Source organism: Zalophus californianus, chromosome 13 (assembly GCF_009762305.2).
Source record: "Zalophus californianus isolate mZalCal1 chromosome 13, mZalCal1.pri.v2, whole genome shotgun sequence".
NCBI lineage: Eukaryota > Metazoa > Chordata > Mammalia > Carnivora > Otariidae > Zalophus > Zalophus californianus.
In genome coordinates this window covers 13,882,664-13,904,036 of record NC_045607.1, presented here as the reverse complement: position 1 = coordinate 13,904,036, position 21,373 = coordinate 13,882,664, and the positions used below count along the sequence as shown (strand labels likewise).

The window sequence follows — 21,373 nt, the reverse complement described above, 5'->3', positions numbered from 1 at the left end:
AGATGATTAATCTGGGACAAGAGAATTCAGGCGCTTGAGAACCATTCTGTTACAGAGTGGGAAAGGTTTATCAACATCACCATGGCTTAAAAGAGATCTACCTCTGGATTCTGAATCACACTCTGATAACACTCTCATGCCAAAACCTCTGATTGGTGATTGGCGTGCAGAGTGCTTTTCCAGTTACAAAGCAGGGCACTGGAAACAGGTGGGAACATTTTTTTTTTTTTGTTAATGAAAAGAAACTGCATCCTTTGTTAAATCAATGCGATGGCATCCTGGTTTATATATAGTGTCCTGCCATCCAACTCTGGTTATTAGGAGTCAGTGTCTCTCTCTGGTCAATTCAATTCTGATTCGATGGCTCTGAAAGATTAAAAGCGAAACCCTCAACAATGATGATCCACCAGTAAGTAAAACAAGAGTTTGGGGAATCTTTCTGCTCTAGCATGTTAGCACTCCTTCCAAACCACCACAGAGTAAAATTCAATGATAAACAACAAAAAAAGCAAAGAACACTAGAAACATTTTTAAAAGATTTATTGTCCATTTTCCAAAGGAATATAATGGTAACAAAAAACCCAAAGACACCTTATTAAAAGTATTTATTCTTAGTATGGAGAACATAATTTCAAGATTCCATATTGTTTTTCAAAGAATATTTATACCCAAGACTTTGAAAGTGGAATCAGAAAGGTGAAAAGGACCAAAACGGGAAAAAAAAAAAGGTGGTAAAGAGAATTCAGAAACAATTTGTTTCCAATCTGTTTGAAGCAGAATTTTAAATAAGACAGTAAGTCCATGAAAATTACTGGGGGAACAAAAACACCATCTTCTTGGAAAGATTAAGGCAGTCAAAGGAATCTGAAAAACACTGGTGCAATTAAGACTAAGTTTGCCTGCTTTCCTGGTTCCACACTGTGTTTCCATGTAGAAACACCACAGATGTAGTGATATAATTACATTAGACAATCCATGATAATGCTGGGGGAAGGGAAGCTTCTCTTTTGTAAAATACAGGTGAAGTCAAATGCCTTAGCCTAAGTTTTGGTCAAAAGTGGTCTCGACTCTAGAAGAAATCATTCAGCTCCTTCCACGGCTGTTGTGGAAATAGGTTTCACATAGTATGGACCTTCACTCAGGTAAGTTCTGAGCCTCAAATAATTTGGGTTCCCAAAGATTTCTGCAATTGTCTTGGAATTGGCAAGTGCTTTCACCAGTTCATATTTAGCATCCTTTGAAGCTTTATCATGCTCCACAGACCGGTCCATCACATATTCCACAAACCCTGGACTATTAAACATAAGTTTCTGAGCCCAGGGTTGATTTGCGATGGCCTGAAATGGAAAGCAGAAAGATTACAACTCCTCTGACCCTTAAGAAGTTAAATGTGTTACTCGGATAGCACAATCCTTAGAAAAAATTGGGCAACATGAACGTTAAAAATGTTACTTTTTGGGCCACCTGGGTAGCTTAGTCAATTAAGCGTCTGACTCTTGATTTCAGCTCAGGTCATGATCTCAGGGACCTGGGACTGAGCCCTATGTCAGGCTACACACTCAGCAGGGAGTTTACTTGAGATTCTCTCTCTCCCTCTGCCCTTTCCCCACTCACACTGTCTCTAAAATAAATAAAAATAAATCTTTAAAAAAATGCTACTTTTGCCTAAATAAATTCCCTCCTGAAAATCTAACCTAAGAAAATAATCTAGGGGTGCCTGGATGGCTCAGTCAGTTAAGCATCTGACTCTTGATTTTGGCTCAGGTCATGACCTCAGGGTCATGAAATCGAGCCCAGGGCTGGTTTCTGTGCTCAGAGTGGAGTCTGCTTGTCCCTCTCCCTCTACTACTCCCCCCACTTGCTCTCTCTTTCCCTCTCTCTTGCAAATAAATAAATAAAATCTAAAAAAAAAGAATCTGAATATTAAAAAGCTTTGTTTACAAAGATGCTTATCATAGTGTGAAAGTTATAACATAAATGTCTAATAGTGGGGGGGATAGGTAAGTAAATAATGGTATATAGGAAGAAAAAATTAAATAAACATTAAGAATAATGTTTATAGGGGCGCCTGGGTGGCTCAGGTGGTTAAGCGACTGCCTTCGGCTCAGGTCATGATCCTGGAGTCCCGGGATCGAGTCCCGCATCGGGCTCCCTGCTCAGCAGGGAGTCTGCTTCTCCCTCTGACCCTTCCCCCTCTCATGTGCTCTCTCTCTCTCCCTCTCATTCTCTCTCTCTCAAATAAATAAAATCCTAAAAAAAATAATTTTTATAAATAGGCAAATCTATGATATTAAAAAAGTAGATCCAAATGGCATAATCACAACAGTGGAAAAATAAAAACTAGAGAAGAAAAGACTACCCTGAAGAAACTCTCATACATGTACACAAGATAGTATTTTTGAGAATGTTCATTGCAGTACCATTTGTAATAGAGAACTACTGAAATCTTCATTGATAGGAGTGATTCAACTGTGGCTATACAATGAAATAATGACCCCCTTTTTTTTTTTAAGATCTTATTTATTTATTTATTTAGAGAGTGCAAGTGGGGGTGGGGCAGAGGGAGAGAGAGAATCTCAAGCAGACTCCACACTGACTACAGAGCTCAATCAGGGCTCAAACTCAGGACCCTAAGATCATGACCTGAGCTGAAATCAAGAGTCAGATGCTTAACTGACTGAGCCACCCAGGCACCCCTGAAATAAAGACTCTCTAATTGCCACTTTTAACATACACAAACCTTAGAAACATAATACTGAAGAGAAAAGAATGATATGAACAGCATGATACCATTCACAAAGTTTAAGTATATACAAAATACTGTTAATTTGTTTAAAGATACACACATATATATGGCTCTGTATATAAAAAGTAATCGGGCTTATAAACCCCGAATTCATGACAGTGATTACATCCAGAGAGGGAGGAAGGTGGGGGTTGGCAGAGAATGGAAAGTATTACTGATGTCTGAAATTTTCACTAAAGGGCGCCTGGGTGGCTCAGTTGGTTAAGCGTCTGCCTTTGGGTCAGGTCATGATCTCAGGGTCCTGGGATTGAGCCCCGCATCGGACTCCTTGCTCAGGGGGGAGTGTGCTTCTCCCTCTCCCTCTGCCCCTCCCCCTGCTTGTGCACTCTCTCGCTCTCAAATAAATAAAATCTTAAAAAAAAAAATAATTCACTAAAAAAAAGGTAAATAAATACTAACGCTAACACTAAAAGGAAATACACAAAACAGGTCTGACTTTAAGTGATTTCAAAAATTTCTACTTCGCAATGTTTCCCAAATTTTAAAATAATGAATAAGCAGCTTTTACGAGAGCTGACACAGCTTAACTCAACCTTGTGGATTTAGGCAAAGCTTGCTGAAGACACACCTGAGCTAGTCCTTTAAGAATGAGTAAGAGGTTAACAAGCAAAGTTGGGGAACAGTGTTGAATGTAGAGGGCACATAAAGGTCCAGAGATGTGAAGCAAGCAGTTTGGTATTACTAGAGCACTGAGTGCCAGAAGGGGAATGGCAGGAAATAGGGCTCAGGAAGAAGTCTCGGGCTGGGTCAATAGAGGACTTGCTTGATGGCAGATAAGTAATCTGGAATTAATTCTGTGATCCCACAGAATCCTGTCCAAACCTCTGCCACAATACCTAATGCCTTTAACTGAAACAATCTGTTTACACATCTGTCTCCCTCATTAGTATACACTAATAGCACAGGGCAGAAGTGCACTACGCACTGGTATTTCCCAGGGCATGGGAGAGGTACGTGCTCATTCTACATAGTCACATGCTGAACTAGCTTCATCCCAGAAGGACCTGAGAAAACGAAGAAGATTCCTACCGTGAACACTTTTAAGGCAGCGCAGTGCAGTTCAGGGAAGGGTTGATTACTGATACCACGGAAGAGCTCCAGAGGATCCCGAGATAAAGAAGAAAACCAGGATTCTGTCATCCGCAGGAGGTCATCAGTCTGCTGCTCAGGCTACAGGGCAGAGAGGAAAAATCTCAAGCCTTTGGAAGTCAGGAATCCTGGGTCTGATGGCATGCTGTCTTTAGTTTGCTATGATCTCTGCTAAGTCTGGAGCACACTTTCCCAAACCCAGCTCAAACTTCCCCAGTTGTTTTCTGTTTTCCTGATGGGGTTGATTAGGGAAGTGCTAGGGTCCTCTCTCTCCAGTTCTAACCTGGATGACTCCACTTTAACTTAAAAAATGTCACTAGTTATAGAGTAAGGGTTATCTTCTTTTACTAAAAGTTGAGTAACATTTATATTAAGTTAACCAGTATTATGTTGACTTATACAGATTTATTCTCCCAAACATATCCCACTGTCCTTCATTAATTTCCCAATTTACTTACCAGTATATAAAAAATAGATGAAATAGAATCCAAACACCTAATTTTGAGCTCTGTCGAGGCATTCTTTGCTTGATATCCTATTTTCATGAGCAAGCGTTCAAAGCGAGTTCCTTTGAAGGATAACAAAATATTTTTTATTGTGGTAAAATTAGTGTAAAATTTAACATTTTAACCATTTTTAAGTATAGAGCTTAGTACATCCATTTTGTTGTGCAACCATCATCACTATCCATCTCCAGAACGTCTTCATCATCTCAAACCAAAGCTCTGTATTCATTAAACAGTAACTCCCCATTTTCCCCACCCTCATCCCCTAATAACCAGTATTTTACTTTCTGTCTCTATGTATTTGACTAAGTACCTCACATAAGTGGAATCATGTAATACTTGCCTTTTGAGTCTGGCTTATTGCACTTAGCATAATGTCTTCAAGGTCCCTACATGTTATAGCATGTATGAGAATTTCATTCCTTTTTTTGTTCTGACTGGACCATGCCCAGTGTGGAGCCCAATGTGGAGCTTGAACTTATGACCCTGAGATCAAGACCTGAGCTGAGATCAAGAGCTGGACACTTAACCAACTGAGCCACCCAGGCGCCCCTCATTCCTTTTTAAGATTGGATATTTCATTGTATTGTATATACCACATTTTGTTTATCCATTTGTCCATCAATGAACATTTTGGATTGTTTCTATCTTCTTGGCTATTATGAATAATGCTGTTATGAATATAGGTGTACAAATACCTTTTGAGTCCCTTCTTTCAATTCCCTCGGGTGTGTATCTAGAAGTGTATTTGCTGGATCATACAGTAATTCTCTGTATAATTTTTTTAAAAATATTTTATTTATTTATTTTAGACAGAGAGTGCACATACAAGCCAGGGGAAAGAGCAGCGGAGGCGGAGGGCAAAAGAATCTCAAGCAGACTCCATGCTGAGTGTGGAGCCCAACGTGGGACTCAATCTCAGGATCTTGAGATCATGATCCGAGCTGAAATCAAGAGTCAGTCACTCAACCAACTGAGCCACCCAGTCACCCCTCTATGTACGATTTTTTGAGGAACCAACCACCATAATGTTTTCCACAGCAGCTGTACCATTTTACATTCCCACTAAATATGTGCCAGGATCTCAATTTCCCTACATCCTTGTCAACATTTGTTATTTTCTGTTTTTGTTGTCTTTTTTTGTCATAATAGCCATCCTAATGGGTATGAAGTGAACAATGAGATTTTTTTAAAATTATGCTTTTATATACTATGACCTCTACCAACCTAAACCAACACAAAAATGAAACATGTAGTTGGAGACCAAGTGACAGGCCTAAAACACACATTTGTATGTAATACAGCATATATATAAGACAAACTGCAGAGGATTTGGAATCAAAGGACCTGGATCTGAGTACAAGATGCCCCACCATCTGTGTGATCTTAAAAATTCTCTTAACTTCTCTGAGTTTCAGCTACCTTATCTATAAAATGAGAATGCCATAGTATGTTCTTTGCTGGACCATAAAAGGATTACATGTCATAGGTAAAAGCACTTAGAAAAGTATATATAAGTAGGATACCAGTTGTGATACACAATAGCATACTAATTTTCAATTCAAGATATACTTCATAAAGGTTTTAATAGTGCCCATATTAGTTTTTGTATAGAATTCAGAGCGCTTTAAGATACTCATGGATGTGCTGTAAAAGCATCATTCTTAACATAAATTTGTAACAAATTTTTGTTTTCTTCCAGGACATTACAAACATAAAACAAATGTGTGTTTTCATTAAATATTCACTATCCCAAGAAACAGTTGTTTATCCTTTTTATGAATATATGAGGGAAACAGGGCCTACAGTAGTGAAGTAAGGATATGAAGTTCAAAAAGCTAAGTCAGTGTTGGAACTGGGACATGAATCCAGGTCTTTCTGACTCTAGTCCATGGTCTCTGGACCATGAATACTATTAAGGAAGGTGTAGAGGGGACACAGTCCTTGGTCTAGCCAAGTAAAAACATAAATAAACAAAAATTCAGTAATAATTATGAGACTTTCTAGGGATGAGTCCAAGGTCACAGTAGAAAGACAGCCGTCTGTAAGAGTAGTTTCTATAATGTAGTTAATGCACCAACAAATGAGCTTATATATTGAATCCTTGTCAAAAATGAAGATATCCCTAAAGAAAGCCAAAATAAGTCATACCAACCTGTTTTTTGTAAAACTTGTTTTCCTTCAACATTGGATCCCAGGATTCCAATTGTGTCCACTGCTACACCAATCATGGTGGGGTCCTGACTTTCTGTCATTTCAAAGACTTTTTCCACAAAGACAGGATAACGCTCACAGATTTGTTGAGGACTATCCATGATAGCCAGGTTTCCAAAAAACTTCACAAATCCTAAAGATATTTACAAAAACATACATTAATAGAGGAGGAAGGCCACATAAATTGTGGGCCCTATGTTTTCATAGGGATGGTAATAAACTACCGGCCAGGAAGGGGAGAATGGTTATAGTACTACACTCAGTTGCCTGGCATTCAGACAGCCCATAAGGAGATACCGAAGGACCTGCGATGTGTGGTCCTGAGAACAGAAACCCCAGGGTATCAATGGAGGTGGATTCAAATACTGAAGCATTGTCATATGCAAGAGGAAGAGTAAAGAACAAGGACCACTGGATACAAATTATAGGAAAGCAAGTCTGGAGTGATTGTAAGGAAGAAAATTTTTTTTTTTTAAAGTAAGCTCTATGCCTAATGTGGGGCTTGAACTCATGATCCTGAGATCAAGAGTCACATGTTCAATACAGACTGAGCCAGCCAGGTGCCCCAAGAAATTTTTAAACAGAGATGTTCATCGATGAAGTAAACTAGGCTACCTAAGGAAGGAATACATTTCCAATTTCTGCAAGTGCTCAAGAAAAAGTAATTAGCCATGTCCTAGAACAGCATGGCTGGAGTAGATCCTGTATTAAAGATTCCAAGAGAGATTTGTTGAATCTGTGAAATATACTGTAAATATCATTAGTAGTATTTTTACTTATGTTGCTTTGACTAAGGTTTCAAGGAAACTATCCTAATGCTCTAAACAGCAATGGTATTTCCAGAAAATCAGAATTAGTAAGGCGTGGCTCCCATGGCAATACAGTCCACCTCATTAAGGGGCTGTGGGTATCATCTAAAGAGAATCTGCTCTACAGAAAATAATCCCTGGGGCACTTGGGTGGCTCAGTCATTAAGCGTCTGCCTTCGGCTCAGGTCATGATTCCAGGGTCCTGGGATCGAGCCCTGCATCGGGCTCCCTCCTTGGGCGGAAGCCTGCTTCTCCCTCTCCCACTCCCCCTGCTTGTGTTCCTGCTCTCGCTGTTGTCTCTGTCAAATAAATAAATAAAATCTTAAAAAAAAAAAAAAAAGAAAGAAAATAATCCCTGGCCTCTCCCATCAGAAAGAACGCAGAAAAAACATATACCATCATTTTCACAGAAATCAGTATTTACCTGGCAAATAGAAGCTAGAGAAAGGGTCTGAATCTGCCCCAACAATTATATTAGAAATCTGATCAATTACTCCTTCTTGAGCAAGGTACTGTCTTCCATGATGAGTATATGCCAGTGATGTCACCATTTCTATACAGGTGGCTCTGAAATGCCAAGATTTTGCATGTGGTTAACATAGTTTATAAACTGCTTTCATAGGCTATCTTACTTAATTCTTTTAATCTGAAAGTTCAGTAACCCCGGCTCTACTTTTCAGATGAGGACACAAGGATGAGAAAATTGCAGTGATTTGTTCAGAATCACATTGTTATTACAAGGTAGAGTTTAGACTTAAATTCTGACCTTCTGACTTGAGGCGCATTACTATTTCCACCATGACAGGGCTGCTTCCTAAAGAGTTTTTTTTAATTTTTATTTTGAAATGTCACACATATACAAGAGTGTAAGAGATCAGTGCATATGTCCCCATGTACCCATAATCCTAATTGCATAGCCATCATGATTTTGCCTTACATAAGATTTTTGACAAGATTTTGCTTTTCATCTTTTTTCCTCCATTTTTGCCGAATTATTTTAAAGCAAATTCTAGTCTAGCCATTTATCCCTGCATACTTCAGTATGCATCTCTAAAAAACATGAATATTTCCTCACACAACTATAATGTCATTTCCACATATTTTAAAAATTGATAAAAATTCTTGGCATCAGGGACCTTTGGCTCCACTGGGCTGGTTGGCTTTTACTATTGCAGTGGTGACGCCTTTATCCTGTCTTTCTCAGACTCTTAACATCTGGAGGTCTTCTTACTCCTCTCAGCTCTTCCATCTAGATCCATAAGCCTGGGCCTTTCTTACAATCTCGCTCTTTTTTTTTTTTTTCCCGTCTACCCTCAACTCACCAACATGAGCGCAGATCCAGCTCTGCCCCAATGCCTGCCTGGCCCCAAAGCACCCAGTTCTAGGAACTCTTCTCCAATGCCTGAGATTTATGGGCCTGAAGAAAATTATGCGTCCCTGCAAATGTCATCTGCTGAGACACCCCACGCAGAGACCATCTCTCTTCTTCCTTCATCCATGGATCTGCTTGTTCAGGACAGCCCCAACTCCTCCACCAGTCCCAGGGTAAAACTACCACCCACTTCTGGAGAGGAGAGAACAGTGAGGAAGGAAGATATGGCCCAGGGCAAGAAACAGAAGATCAGGACCGTGTTCTCTCAGACCCAACTCTATGTCCTCAACGATTGATTTCAGAGACAGAAATACCTCAGTCTCCAGCAGATGCAAGAACTTTTCAACATTCTGAACTTTAGCTATAAGCAGGTGAAGACCTGGTTCCAGAACCAGAGAAGGAAATGTAAGAGGTGGCAGAAAAACCATTGGCCAAAGGAGAGCAAGAGTGTGACTCAGAACAGCACAGCAACCACAGAATACCCAGGCTTCTATTCCTACCACCAGAGATACCTGAGGAACACTTCTGGAAACCTTCCAATATGGAGCAACCAGACCTGGAATAACCCGAATTGGAGCAACCAGATCTGGAAACAGCCAGTCTTGGAGCAACTCCTGGAACGGCCAGTCTTGGAGCAACCATTCCTGGACCAGTCAGACCTGGTGCCCCCAAGCCTGGAACAATCAGCTCCAGAACTGTGGAGAGGAATCCCTGCAGCGCAGATCCAATTCCAGCAAAATTCCATCAGCGATTTGGAGTTCATCTTAGAAACTTCTGGGGAAAGCCATAGTGTAATACAACAATCTGCTAAGTATTTTAGTACCCAGCAAATAATGGATTTGTTCCCAAATTACTCTGTGAACATACAGCCTGAAGATGTGTGACGATGAGTATATTATTCGATCTCAATTTGGGCGGTGGCTGTATTACTTCTCCTAGGCTTTGTCTTTTAGGGTCCTATATATCTCTGCCTCAATATTCTCTTTCCCATTATTCTTATTGTGTCCACTGAGGGGGTACCACTGGAGTCAAAGAGGCTTCAGTAGCATTGGCTGCTATGGACAACATGATAAAAGGTGTTTCTGGCTATAGATAACTAGATACAATCCTAATGTGGATATCTTTAGGCTCTAGAATCTCACCTCAAGAATAGGAAGTGAAGACACAAAGACGTGTGATGAAGGATAATTTGTATTTTCTGAGATTGTGAGGCTTTTCTTGTTAATAACCTCAACTGTTAACGGTGAAGGGTTAAGCTATAATGTGCTTCATTGATTTCCTCTGTCCCTTGTGATGTTTTACTAGAACTGTTAATTTGTTCATTATTCTAGTATTTGTAGAAAGATGTTTTGTATTTTAATGTATCATGATAATAGTACCAGTTTGGCTGATTGGTTTATAGGTTTAAGTACAAATAAATAAAATAACCACTTAAAAAAAAATTTCTTGGTATCAGGGCGACTGGGTGGCTCAGTCAGTTAAGCAGCTGACTTGATTCCAGCTCAGGTCATGATCTCAGCATCCTGGTTACTAAGTCCCAAAGCTGTTTCCTGGACCTCCAAAAAAAGACGTTTTGTTTTAAGAGCTCTCTCAGCCAACATACCTGACCAGCACATCCTCCCCAGTCAACTCTCTGAGGAGCTGGGTTACCAATCCACTGGTGGTACAGTAGGTTAAAGATTCTGGTGACACAGAAGAAATCTCCACAATTAACTGAAAGAAAAAAACAGAAAAAACAAAAAGGTCAAAACAGCCCCAAATCTGTTAAATCTCATTTTTTTAATAGTTATTTAGATTTTTATAACCAAACAGGTTCTTTCGTCCTTTCTCAATTCTTTCAATGACAAGATGAAATGAAACCTCTTCTAACATAAGGAAGAATACTCTTTAAAGTTCCCTGGCCCAAGGCTTTTAATACTACTTCTTTTTTTTAATTAATGTTTTTTATTATGTTCAGTTAGCTGCTGTATAGTACATCATTAGTTTTTGATGTAGTGTTCAATGATTCATTAGTTGCATATAACACCCCGTGCTCATCACAACACGTGCCCTCCTTAGTACCCATCACCCTGTTACCCCATTCCCCCACCCCCCTCCCTTCTGAAACCCTCAGTTTGTTTCTCGGGGTCCATAGTCTCTCATGGTTCATCTCCCTCTCTGATTTCTCCCCCTTCAGATTTCCCTCCCTTCCCCTATGGTCCTCAGTGCTATTTGCTTATGGTCCACATATGAGTGAAACCATACAATTGTCTTTCTCTGCTTGACTTACTTCACTTAGCACCCCTCTAGTTCCATCCATGTCGATGCAAATGGTGGGTATTTATCCTTTCTGATGGCTGAGTAATATTCCATTGTATGTATGAACCACATCTTCTTTACCCATTCATTTGTTGAAGGGCATCTCGGCTCCCTCCACAGTTTGGCTATCGTGGACACTGCTGCTATGAACACTGGGTGCAGGTGCCCCTTCTTTTCACTACATCTGTATCTTTGGGGTAAATACCTAGTAGTACATTTGCTGGGTTGTAGGGAAGCTCTATTTTTTACATCTTGAGGAATCTCCATACTGCTTTCCAGAGTGGCTGTACCAGCTTGCATTCCCACCAACAGTGTAAGAGGGTTCCCCTTTCTCAACATCCTCGCCAACACTTGTTTCCCGTCTTGTTAATTTTTGCCATTCTAACTGGTGTAAGGTGGTATCTCATTGTAGTTTTGATTTGTATTTCCCTGATGGCTAGTGATGTTGAGCATTTTTTCATGTGTTAGATCTCAGTTTAAATTAAACACAGGACTAGGCACTTAATATAACTGAATTTTTAAAAAAATCCATTATTTGTCTCCATAAGTAGAAAAACTTCATTGAACATGTAAGAATTACTTTGGCACGGAAATACTCCATTATATCTGATTGTACTTGTGCCATTTTTTTTTTTTTTAAGAAATCATCAATCAGGGTACAAAAGTCTAAATCAGCAAAAAAATGGTTAAAAATCATTCATTCATTCATACATTCTATCAGTCAGTCATTCACTTAGTCACTCCACAAAGCTGTCCTGAGGGCTTACGGAGATATAGGACATTGAAGGATTTTAAGCACAGGAATGACAGAACCAGATTTGAATATTTAAAAGATCATCCTGACTGCATCCAAAAATAGACTAGTGGTATCAAAAATGGATGAGCAGAGACCAGTCTGGATGCAAATAGAACAGTCCAGGTGAGAGATACTGGTAGCTTAGACTAGGGTAGTGGTGGCTATATCAAGGAAGAGAAATGCATGGTTTAAGTAAAACTGACACCATATGGACCTAATGGATATGTGGCAGGGAGAACAAGGCCTCACAGAGAATGAGCTCAAGGTCTAATACGCAACCATGCTGACTATGATACAGGGCCAGTGTGTTGCTATTTTTGACTGGAGCATGGGCTGGGTAAGGAAGCTTAGGAGTTTGGTTTGAGCATGAGTGTGAGGGGCCTAGAATACATAGGTCTAAAGGGGGAACAGTGAGTAAGCTGTTGGACATGAGGGTCTGAGCTCAGAAGAGAGGTCTGGGTTGGAGGTATATGGAGTCATCCCATATAGACGGGAACAGAAATCATAAGATGAATAAAATTGCCTAGAAATGAATATACAGTGCGAACAGGGTTTGGGAATTCACCTTCATGAACTCCAACAATTAAAAGTTCAATAGAAGATAATGAGCCAGGACACTGAGAAGAAATAGCTAGAGAGGTGGAAGGGAAACCAGGATAGCATGGTATTAAGACATGCAAAGTAAGAAAGTGTTGTGAACAGGGAATTAGACTGTCAACGGTTCCATTTTGTATATGCAGCCTATTAACTGTATGGCCTGGGTCAGCTACTCCATCAATAGTGAGGTTAATGATGATCATGTATAGGGTTTACCATAAAAACTGAAGACAATATATGTGGAGATTTAGCACAATGGTAAGTACAAAGTGGGTGCAAATGAGAGTCATTTCTTCATCTTACTACTATAATTATTTCAAAGTCTAGTTTTAACATTATCTCCTTTATTATAGTACTTTATGTAGTGCACTGTAAATATTTTTTAAATGACTGTCCCACATACTAGGCTGGGAGTTCACCCCCATATCCCCAGCATCTAATATAGGGCCTAACACAGGGCCTAACACACTCAATGAATACATGGTAAACAAGCCATCTTGCCTTCCAGTGTAAGCTCCACTGCATTCTGAATTGTAGGCATCAGAAAGTGTGCGGGGTGCCTGGGTGGCTCAGTCATTAAGCGTCTGCCTTCAGCTCAGGTCGTGATCCCAGGGTCCTGGGATCGAGCCTCACATCCTGCTCCCTGCTCTGCGGGAAGCCTGCTTCTCCCTCTCCCACTCCCCCTGCTTGTGTTCCCTCTCTCACTGTGTCTCTCTCTGTCAAATAAATAAATAAAATCTTTCAAAAAAAAAAAAAAGTGTGCTTTTAGGGACACCTGGCTGGCTCAGTTGGGGAGTGTCCGACTCTTGATTTTGGCTCAAGTCATGATCTCAGGGTCATGAGATCGAGCCCTGCATTGGGCTCCATGCTGAGCATGGAGACTGCTTAAGATCTTCTTTTCCTCTCCCTCTGCCCTTCCCCCTGCACTCCTGCACTTTCTCTCTCAAAAAAAAAAAAAAAATGCATGCTTTTAGTCTTACCTCATACACTCTGTATCGAACAATGTCATTTGTTTTCATTACCCTTTTCAAATCATCCAGCAGATTGCTTTCAAATAAAGCCTCCAGTCCAGCTTGGGTTAGTGATATTCTTGACAGGGACTTAATGGCCTTATAAGGAAAGAAAATATCTCTTAAATCATAAAAATGCAAAATATTAATATTTACTTCATGAGATTGATGTGAAATCAGTATGTGGAATGCATCTTGCACAATGAGCATTCACTGTGTTTTAGGTATCATTATTTAAAACTGAAAAAGATACATAGTATTGCCACTAGAAAACACATGATGTAAATTTTGTTTCTTATCAAGCAACCTAATATAAGCTCCATGATGGATAATTTACATATGTGTATTCTAGAAAACAGGAAGGGTTTACTGGTATTTATTTGACACCATTTATTTATCTGATATCATCTATATGAGGTTACCAATTCAACTATACAAATCATCCATCCTAAACTTGCACCTCTCAATCCAGAAGGCCTTCTTTTGTTTTTTAGGATACTCTGTGTATTTAAGCTGATGGTTCTAGGTGACTCACCGCTTTAGCTACAGACAGATTGTCTCCACCAATACAATAAACAATCTGTTTTAGTAATTCAGCATTATTTAGAATCTCAGTAACAGCATCAGAATTTTCAACAATTCTTCCGACCTGAAATAAAAAAGCAATCAGAAACTCCCTTAGTGTGCATTTATCTTAGGAGTTACTGATTACAGCTATAAGACAAGCCATTAAAAATTCCAAATGACCCAAATTCATTAAAGCTGAAACACTCATGGTATAGTCACATTATTGAAAAGAAAGAAAAAAATTAACAGTAAAGAATTGACACTTCAGTGAGAGAAGACAAAACAAATTCTAGTTCTATCAATTTTTAGCTACACTGACCTTGGGCAAATTAACTAACTTCTTTGAACCTAATTTCTTATCTGTTAAATGAGAATACTATACTTAACTGCAGGATAGTTATGATGATTGAAGGAGACTAAACAGGACAAGTACCTACTATGGTGTCTAGCACATAAATGGTCAGAGAATCAATCAATACTTTCTCCTTTTCTGTTGAATTAATACTTCCAGAGGAGAGAAGGAAAAACAGTACTTGAATGCCTACTAAGTAACTAACTGCTTAACAAACAGCTTAACAAAATAATCCTCAGCAGCAGCTCTTCACCCAAATAGTAGAGTATTTTGGTTACTAGGGTTATAAGAGTTACTGTCTCAATTTCTTGGTTTAGTGACCTTTACAATAGTACTTTTTTCATGCCACTATAATAAGAACTAATATGGCAATTACTTTCTCTAGACAAGGAGCTCCTTGAAGGAAAGAAATAGGCTTTATTTATCTTGGTAGCTCTAACAGTATATAATGCCTGGCATGTAAAAGGAATTCAGTCAGTATTTGATGAATGAATATTTCAGACAATACTTATTAGAACTCCTTACTTTAGCTTGGATCCTCCTGGTTATAGTTAGCTATGCACACTAGAATAGACTAGATACTTCCTAGGCACAGAGAGAGATTCTGTTTTCTTTATCTCTCTATCTTTGGCACCCAACCCAGAGCCTGGTCCAGAGCAGGTGGTCACTAAATGTCAGTTCCCTTATTATGTGCTAGTAAAATTTCATACCTGGGATAGAGTGAGAATTTTTACGGAATCATCAGGGTGAGTCAGTCCCCTCTGAAGGTCAGCCCCAAGGTTCCGGGCCATGTGAACTGGCTCCACAGCTTGGAGCAATCTCTCCAGAATTGATACACACAAAGTGATCTGTTCCCTACAGGAGACGTCATAGATCTCATTAGTTTGTGTCCTGCCAGGTACGTAGTAACAACCTATTAATATCTGAAGCCTGGCTCAATGAGGATCTTCTCCACACAGAATTCCCTTTAAAATACTAACTTTGGGGGCGCCTGGGCGGCTCCGTTGGTTAAGTATCTGCTTTTGGCTCAGGTCATGATCCCTGGGTCCTGGGATCAAGCCCCGTCCCCATGGCGGGCTCCCTGCTGGGGGGAGCCTGCTTCTCCCTCTCCCCGCTGCTCGTGCTCTCTCTTGCTATCTCTCTCCCTCTCTCTCAAAAAATAAATAAAATCTTAAAAAAAATACTAACTTCTACTAATTTACTAAACATTTACTAAGTACCCATTATGTGCCATGCCTGTGCTGGGGCTACAAAGAAGGCTAATTCTCTAGCCTCAATGAGCTCAGTCTAAAGGAAAATATGGAACGACAGAAAGGCAACTATAATCAGGTGGATAAATGTTAGAGGTTAGGATTATGAAGCTATGGGAGCTCAAAAAAGAACACAGGGATCAGGAAGCCCTCCCAGAGGGGGTAATAGCTCAGCTAAATTTTAAGAAAAAGTGGGGATTATCTAGGAGGACAAAGGTGTTCCAGGTAGGACACATGAAGGGGAACAGAGGAATGAGGCAGTGTTATACATTCAAGGAAATACAAGGAGCTCCATTTCACTGGGGTAAGAATGGGAGAGAACTGGGGAGAAGGTAAAAGGGGGGTATGAATGGGGAGCAATAAAAAAGGAAAGATGCACAGAAGCCAGATTCTGATGGGTCTTTTTTGTCATGCTACAGAATTCAGACTTTTTCCAGAAGGCAATGGCAAGCCATGAAGTGGTTTTAAGCAGAAAGTAACATGATGAGATCTGACTTGAGGAAGTCACTCTGCATCAGTTAGAGAAAGCATTTTTCAGTTAGAAGGCCGGTGATGAGGGAGTAAAACGGGGGAGTAGTAAGGAGGGATGGAGAAGAGGGAAAAGATTCAGGAGCAATTAAAGAGGTAAATTAATCAGAACTGGATACAGTTGTTGTGGATACAGAAGATGTTTTAAGAATAATTTCCTTTTCTCTTTTGGGCAGTACAAGTAAACAGCCCAGGCACTCATATACTGTTAATAGGAGCATACAATTAAACTGATACAACTTTTCTAAAAGTTGATTAAGCAATACATAGCAAAAGCCTTAAAAATGAACGTAACTTTTTTAACTTAGGGATTCCACTTTGTATAACTGCACCTAAGGGAATGATTAAGAATGTTTATTATACCCAAGATAACTGAAACCATATGTCCACACAGAATTTGTACGTGGATGTTCATAGCAATAGAAACAACCCAAATGTCCATCAATTAATGAATGGATAAACACAAACCAGTTTTATCCACCCAATGGAATATTATACAACATGGATGAAATGTGGAAATATGCTAAGTGAAAGAAGCCAGACATAAAAAGCTTCCTTTTGATGATGATTCCATTTATATGAATGTCCAGAACAGACAAATCTATAGAGACAGAAAGCAAATTCCTGGTTGTCAGGGGCTAGGGGAGGGACAGATAGGAGGAAGGCGGAGGAAGGACTGTTAATGGATATGGATTTCTTTTCCTTTTTAAAAAAATTGTGACTGGATATACCATGGAATTTACCATTTTAACCATTTTTTAAATGTACAGTTCTTTGCATTAAAGTTCATTCACATTGCTGTGCAGCCATCACCATCAACCATCTCTAGAACTTTTTCATCTTCTCAAATGGAAAACTCTGTATCTATTTTTTAAAGATTCATTTATTTATTTGCTAGAGAGAGAGAGTACGAGAGAGCATGGGCAGGGGGTAAGGGCAGAGGGAGAAGCAGACTCCCCGCTGAGCAAGGAGCCCAGCACGGGGCTGGATCCTAGGACACCAGGATCATGACCTGAGCTGAAGGCAGACACTTACCCAACTGAGCCACCCAGGCGCCCCAAACTCTGTATCTGTTAAACAGTAACTTCCTATTCTCCCCTCCCCTGAACCCCTAGCAACCACCATTCTACTTTCTCTCTCTAAATGTGACTACCCTTGGTGCCTCATCTAATTGGAATCATACAATATTGTCCTTTGTGACTGGCTTAGTTCACTTAGAATGTTGTCTCCAAGTTTCCTCCATGTTGTAGCATGTGTTAGAAGTTCCTTTCTTTTTAAGGCTGAATAATACTCCATTGGATGTATATACCACACTTTATCTATTCATCTGCTGGTAGATACTTGAATTGCTTTGTTATTGTAATTTCAATTTGCATTTCCCTAATGACTAATGATGTTGAGTATCTTTTCATGTGCTTATTTGCCAACCTTGTGTCTTCTTGTTCAAATATTTTGCCCATTTTTAAATTAGATACTTCTCTTGTTTCTGAATTTTGAAAGCTCTTTATATATTCTGAATACAAGTCCTTTATCAGATATACTCTTTGCAAAGATTTTTCTCCATTTGTGACTTGCCTTTTTATTCTCTTAACTGTGGCCTTTGAAGAGCAGAGTATTTAATTTTGATGAAGTCCAATTTATCAATTTTCCTTCTATGGATCACGCTTTTGGTGTCACACCAAAGAAATCTTTGTTCAACCCAAGGTCATAAAAATTCTCTCCCAGGTTTTCTTCTAGAAGTTTTATAGTTTTAGGTTTTATATTTAGGCCTATAATCTCTCATACACTGTTGGTGGGAATGTAAAATGGTACAATTACTTTGGAAAACGGTTAGACGGTTTCTTAAAAAGTTAAATACACACCTGACATATGATCTAGCCATTTCACTCCTAGGTATTAACTCAAAGAGAAAAGAATATGTCTATGTAAAGACTTGTACACAAATGTTCATAGCAGTATTATTTGTAATAGAGTCAAACTGAAGACAGCTCAAATGTTCACCAGCAGGTAAACCGAAAACAAATGTGGTACATCTATACAAGGGACTACTACTTAGCAACAAAAAGGAATGAAGTATTCATCTACACCACATGGAAAAATTTAAAATAATTATGATGAGTGAAAGAAACTAGAGTACATATTGTGGGATTCCATTTATATAAAACTCTTTTAAAAAAAAAGGCAAACTTATCTGTAGTGATCAGTGGTTGCCTGGCTGAGGTGGAAAGGGATTACAAAGAAGCACAAGGAAACTTCTGGGGGTAAGAGATATCTTTGCTATCTTGACTGTGGTGATGGTTCCATGGGTGTATACATATGTCAATATGTCAATACCTGTCAAATTGTGTAGTTTTTTTTAAAGATTTTATTTATTTACTTGACACAGAGAGAGAGCAAGAGAGCACAAGCAGGAGGAGTGGCAGAGTGAGAAGCAGGCTCCCTGCTGAGCAAGGAGCCAGATGCAGGGCTCAATCCCAGGTCCTGAGATCATGACCTGTGCTGAAGGCAGACGCTCAACCAACTGAGCCACCCAGGCGCCCCTCAAATTGTTTATTTTATTATGTGCAGTTTATTTTATGCAAACCACATTTCAATAAGGCTATTTTTTTTTAAAAAGCAGCCATAGGTTAAACTGTATACTGCATAAATTTCAGATCACATGTGGCCCTTTATAGTAAAAAGCCAAAGAGTTAATAATTTACAATCAATCTCCATATTGTAAAGCAATAATCTTAGGACTCACTTTCTATCACAAAAACTGCTGTCAAGATTCTAGATTTTCATCTATTAGATCAGATTCTGAACCAATATATAGCAACCTGGTTTTGCCGGGATAATAGAAATATCTAGAGACTGCCAGTCTACTATCTGCAGAAGAATTATTCTCACAAATTGCAACTGGTATCTCTTATGTACCCAGTTCTGAATTACCCTGTTTTTAAATTTCCATTAAAACTGTTTCCTAGAGCACTGCTCCTTCATTAGGCAAAACACATCCCCGATGCACCTTATTCTTCAAACTCCCATTCATTTCAGTTCCTACTGTATCTCTGGTGTTAATTTAGGTTATGACTTTTGAAATTTTCTTCATCCCTGATATAAAGTGGTTGGACTAGGTGGCCTCTTTAAAATTTATGAGTCTAATCTTCTATTTGGCATATATTGTACTATGTGCTACACCCTAAGAGGGATGCAGAGATGAACAAAATATGTCCCCTGCGTTCAAAGGATTTTCAAACCAGAAGCAAACACATAAAGAACTATAATATAATGCAACAGTGTCAAGTATCATTAACAGAAATAATGATAATGTCTCTTAGGAGATCTGAGGATCAGTCCCTTGAAACTGGAGTGGCCAAGTGAGACTTTCTGGAGGTGACAGCACTTTACCTGGGCTTTCAAGAATGGAAAGAATTTGGAGAGAGGGAGGGCATTTCAGTTAGAAGGGCCGGCATGAACAAAGTTACGAAAGTGCCAAGTCATGCTCAAGGGAAAGTAAATGTGCCACGTGGTAGCTGAAGCAGATGAAGTATTTGTGGAGGAGTGGAGGGAAAAGATGAGGCTGGAAAAGTAGGATGGAAATATACTGTAAGGGCCCAAATGCCAGAAAAAGAAGTCATGATTTCATAGTGTAGACAATGGGAAACCATGGCAAAGATCTGAGACAAATGACCCAAGAAGTTAACTGGTTGCTCTGTGGGAAGAACGTGCTGGACAAAGAAGCTTAAAAGTAGTGAGTCAGACTAATAGCAAGTTACCCAGCAAGAGGGAGAAAATGAGGGCCTGAATTAAAGAGGACAGAAAAGAGATATTTCATAGGCAGAACCTGATAATGTTAACTAATGGATTTAATGAAGCAGAACATGTATAAAAAAGGGAGGAATCTCGGAAGGATAGAGCCAAGAAAGCCCCCTGAAATCACCCAGTGTTGATCCAGTGATTTTTTTTTACCGTTTCAAGTAGAAGGATCACTTTTACATTTCTGGATCACAAACGTGTACAATTAGGAGCTCCAGTGGCGCAATCGGTTAGCGCGCAGTACTTATACAAAGTGCTTTTTAATCAAACAGTACAGATGTGCATAAAATGAAAAAAGTTGCCATCCTAAGTCCCACTTCTGTATTAACAGTTTCTGCTGTACCTTTCAGATATTCTCAGTGTTCTACTAGTCTGTGTAGTGGGGAGGGGGGACGGCGATTGAATCCTTAAAAACATTACACATAATGGAATCATAAACTCCTACAATTTCCCTTTTTCATTCAACAACATATATTAGAGATTTTTCCATGTCCACATATACAGATCTACCTCAATTCTTCTGCTAGCTGCACAGGGTTACACAGTAATGTATCATAATTTATTTCCAACCCCTTTTAACGGATATTTAGGTTGTTTCTAGTTTTTTGCTGTCACCTTCTGTCATGCAGCCTTCTCTCTATACAGGACATTTTGAGTGCGCGCATACCTGCCTGTTCCATGCCTACGGATCAAAAGATACGTGAATTTTAAAATGTGGGTGGACCTTGTCAAATTACCAGGATAGGACCCCTTCTTAAGAGGAAAGAAAGGCACGAACCCGTACACATGATTGCGGAGCCTCCTAGGTGGGCAACCTCGCCTTCCCTCTCCAATTCCTATTTCAAGGATGAAGGCAGTGAGGCCGGGCGACGGCCAGGGTCACACAACTCGGAGGCTGGACTGAGCGCCGCGTCTGGCCCCGCGACCCAGGGTCCCTCCCGCTAAAGTGTCAGCGACTTCTTCACCCTCCCTGCGACTGGGGAGAACCCTTCCCCTCCTCCCAGCCACCCTCGTCTCCATGCTTGGGGTCGTCTCACCGATGGTTCTCGTTGAGCAGGGAGAAGAGCGGGCCGAGGCGCAGTTCGGCCGCTAACTCGCGGAGCTCGTTGAGCGGCACGGTCTGCAGCACCGAGTGAAGCGCGCGCAGCTCCTCCAGCGGCGCTTCCAGTCGCGACACTTCTCTCAGCAGCGCCAGCGCCTGGGCCGCCATCGCGCTCCTCCCGCCCCGGCTGGCGGCTCCGCGGGCTCCCGGCTCCCGGCTCCGGGCGAGCCGCTCCGAGCCTCGCGAGATCTGCGGGGCGAGGCCTCCCTGCCCGGGGTTTCGGCCGGGACTGCGAGCTGCCCCGGCCGCACCAATAGCAATGTGGGGGCCGGCGGGCCG

At 40.3% G+C, this 21,373-nt stretch overlaps 1 protein-coding gene and 1 pseudogene across 3 annotated transcripts; one reads left to right on the top strand and one right to left on the bottom strand.

Annotated features, from left to right (window-relative positions):
- Positions 1-524: 524 nt before the first annotated feature.
- Positions 525-21,335, bottom strand: PSMD5 (proteasome 26S subunit, non-ATPase 5). Of its 3 annotated transcripts, XM_027615010.2 has the most exons (11): positions 21,030-21,167; positions 17,770-17,980; positions 15,127-15,271; positions 14,033-14,146; positions 13,468-13,596; positions 10,400-10,509; positions 7,849-7,991; positions 6,557-6,748; positions 4,354-4,463; positions 3,836-3,976; positions 525-1,337 (listed from the first exon to the last, which is right to left on the bottom strand). In XM_027615010.2, the coding sequence occupies exons 3-11, from the start codon at positions 15,205-15,207 to the stop codon at positions 1,080-1,082; spliced, it is 1,278 nt and encodes a 425-aa protein (XP_027470811.1). In that variant the 5' UTR covers positions 15,208-15,271; positions 17,770-17,980; positions 21,030-21,167; the 3' UTR covers positions 525-1,079. The 3 variants fall into 3 exon arrangements, with proteins under 3 accessions (XP_027470811.1, XP_027470808.1, XP_027470809.1); XM_027615007.2 differs by lacking the exon at positions 17,770-17,980 and having other exon boundaries at positions 21,030-21,334; XM_027615008.2 differs by lacking the exons at positions 14,033-14,146; positions 17,770-17,980 and having other exon boundaries at positions 21,030-21,335.
- On the top strand, positions 7,998-10,393 carry LOC113934302 (annotated as a pseudogene).
- Positions 21,336-21,373: the final 38 nt, after the last annotated feature.

Coding starts and splice junctions, on each gene's coding strand:
- PSMD5 (XM_027615007.2), bottom strand. CDS start 21,202: ATGGCGGCCCAGGCGCTGGCGCTGCTGAGAGAAGTGTCGCGACTGGAA. Junction 15,272..21,029: donor CTGCTCAACGAGAACCATCG/GTGAGACGACCC, acceptor CGTCTCCTGTAG/GGAACAGATCACTTTGTGTG. Junction 4,464..6,556: donor ACAAGTTTTACAAAAAACAG/GTTGGTATGACT, acceptor TATCCTTCAAAG/GAACTCGCTTTGAACGCTTG.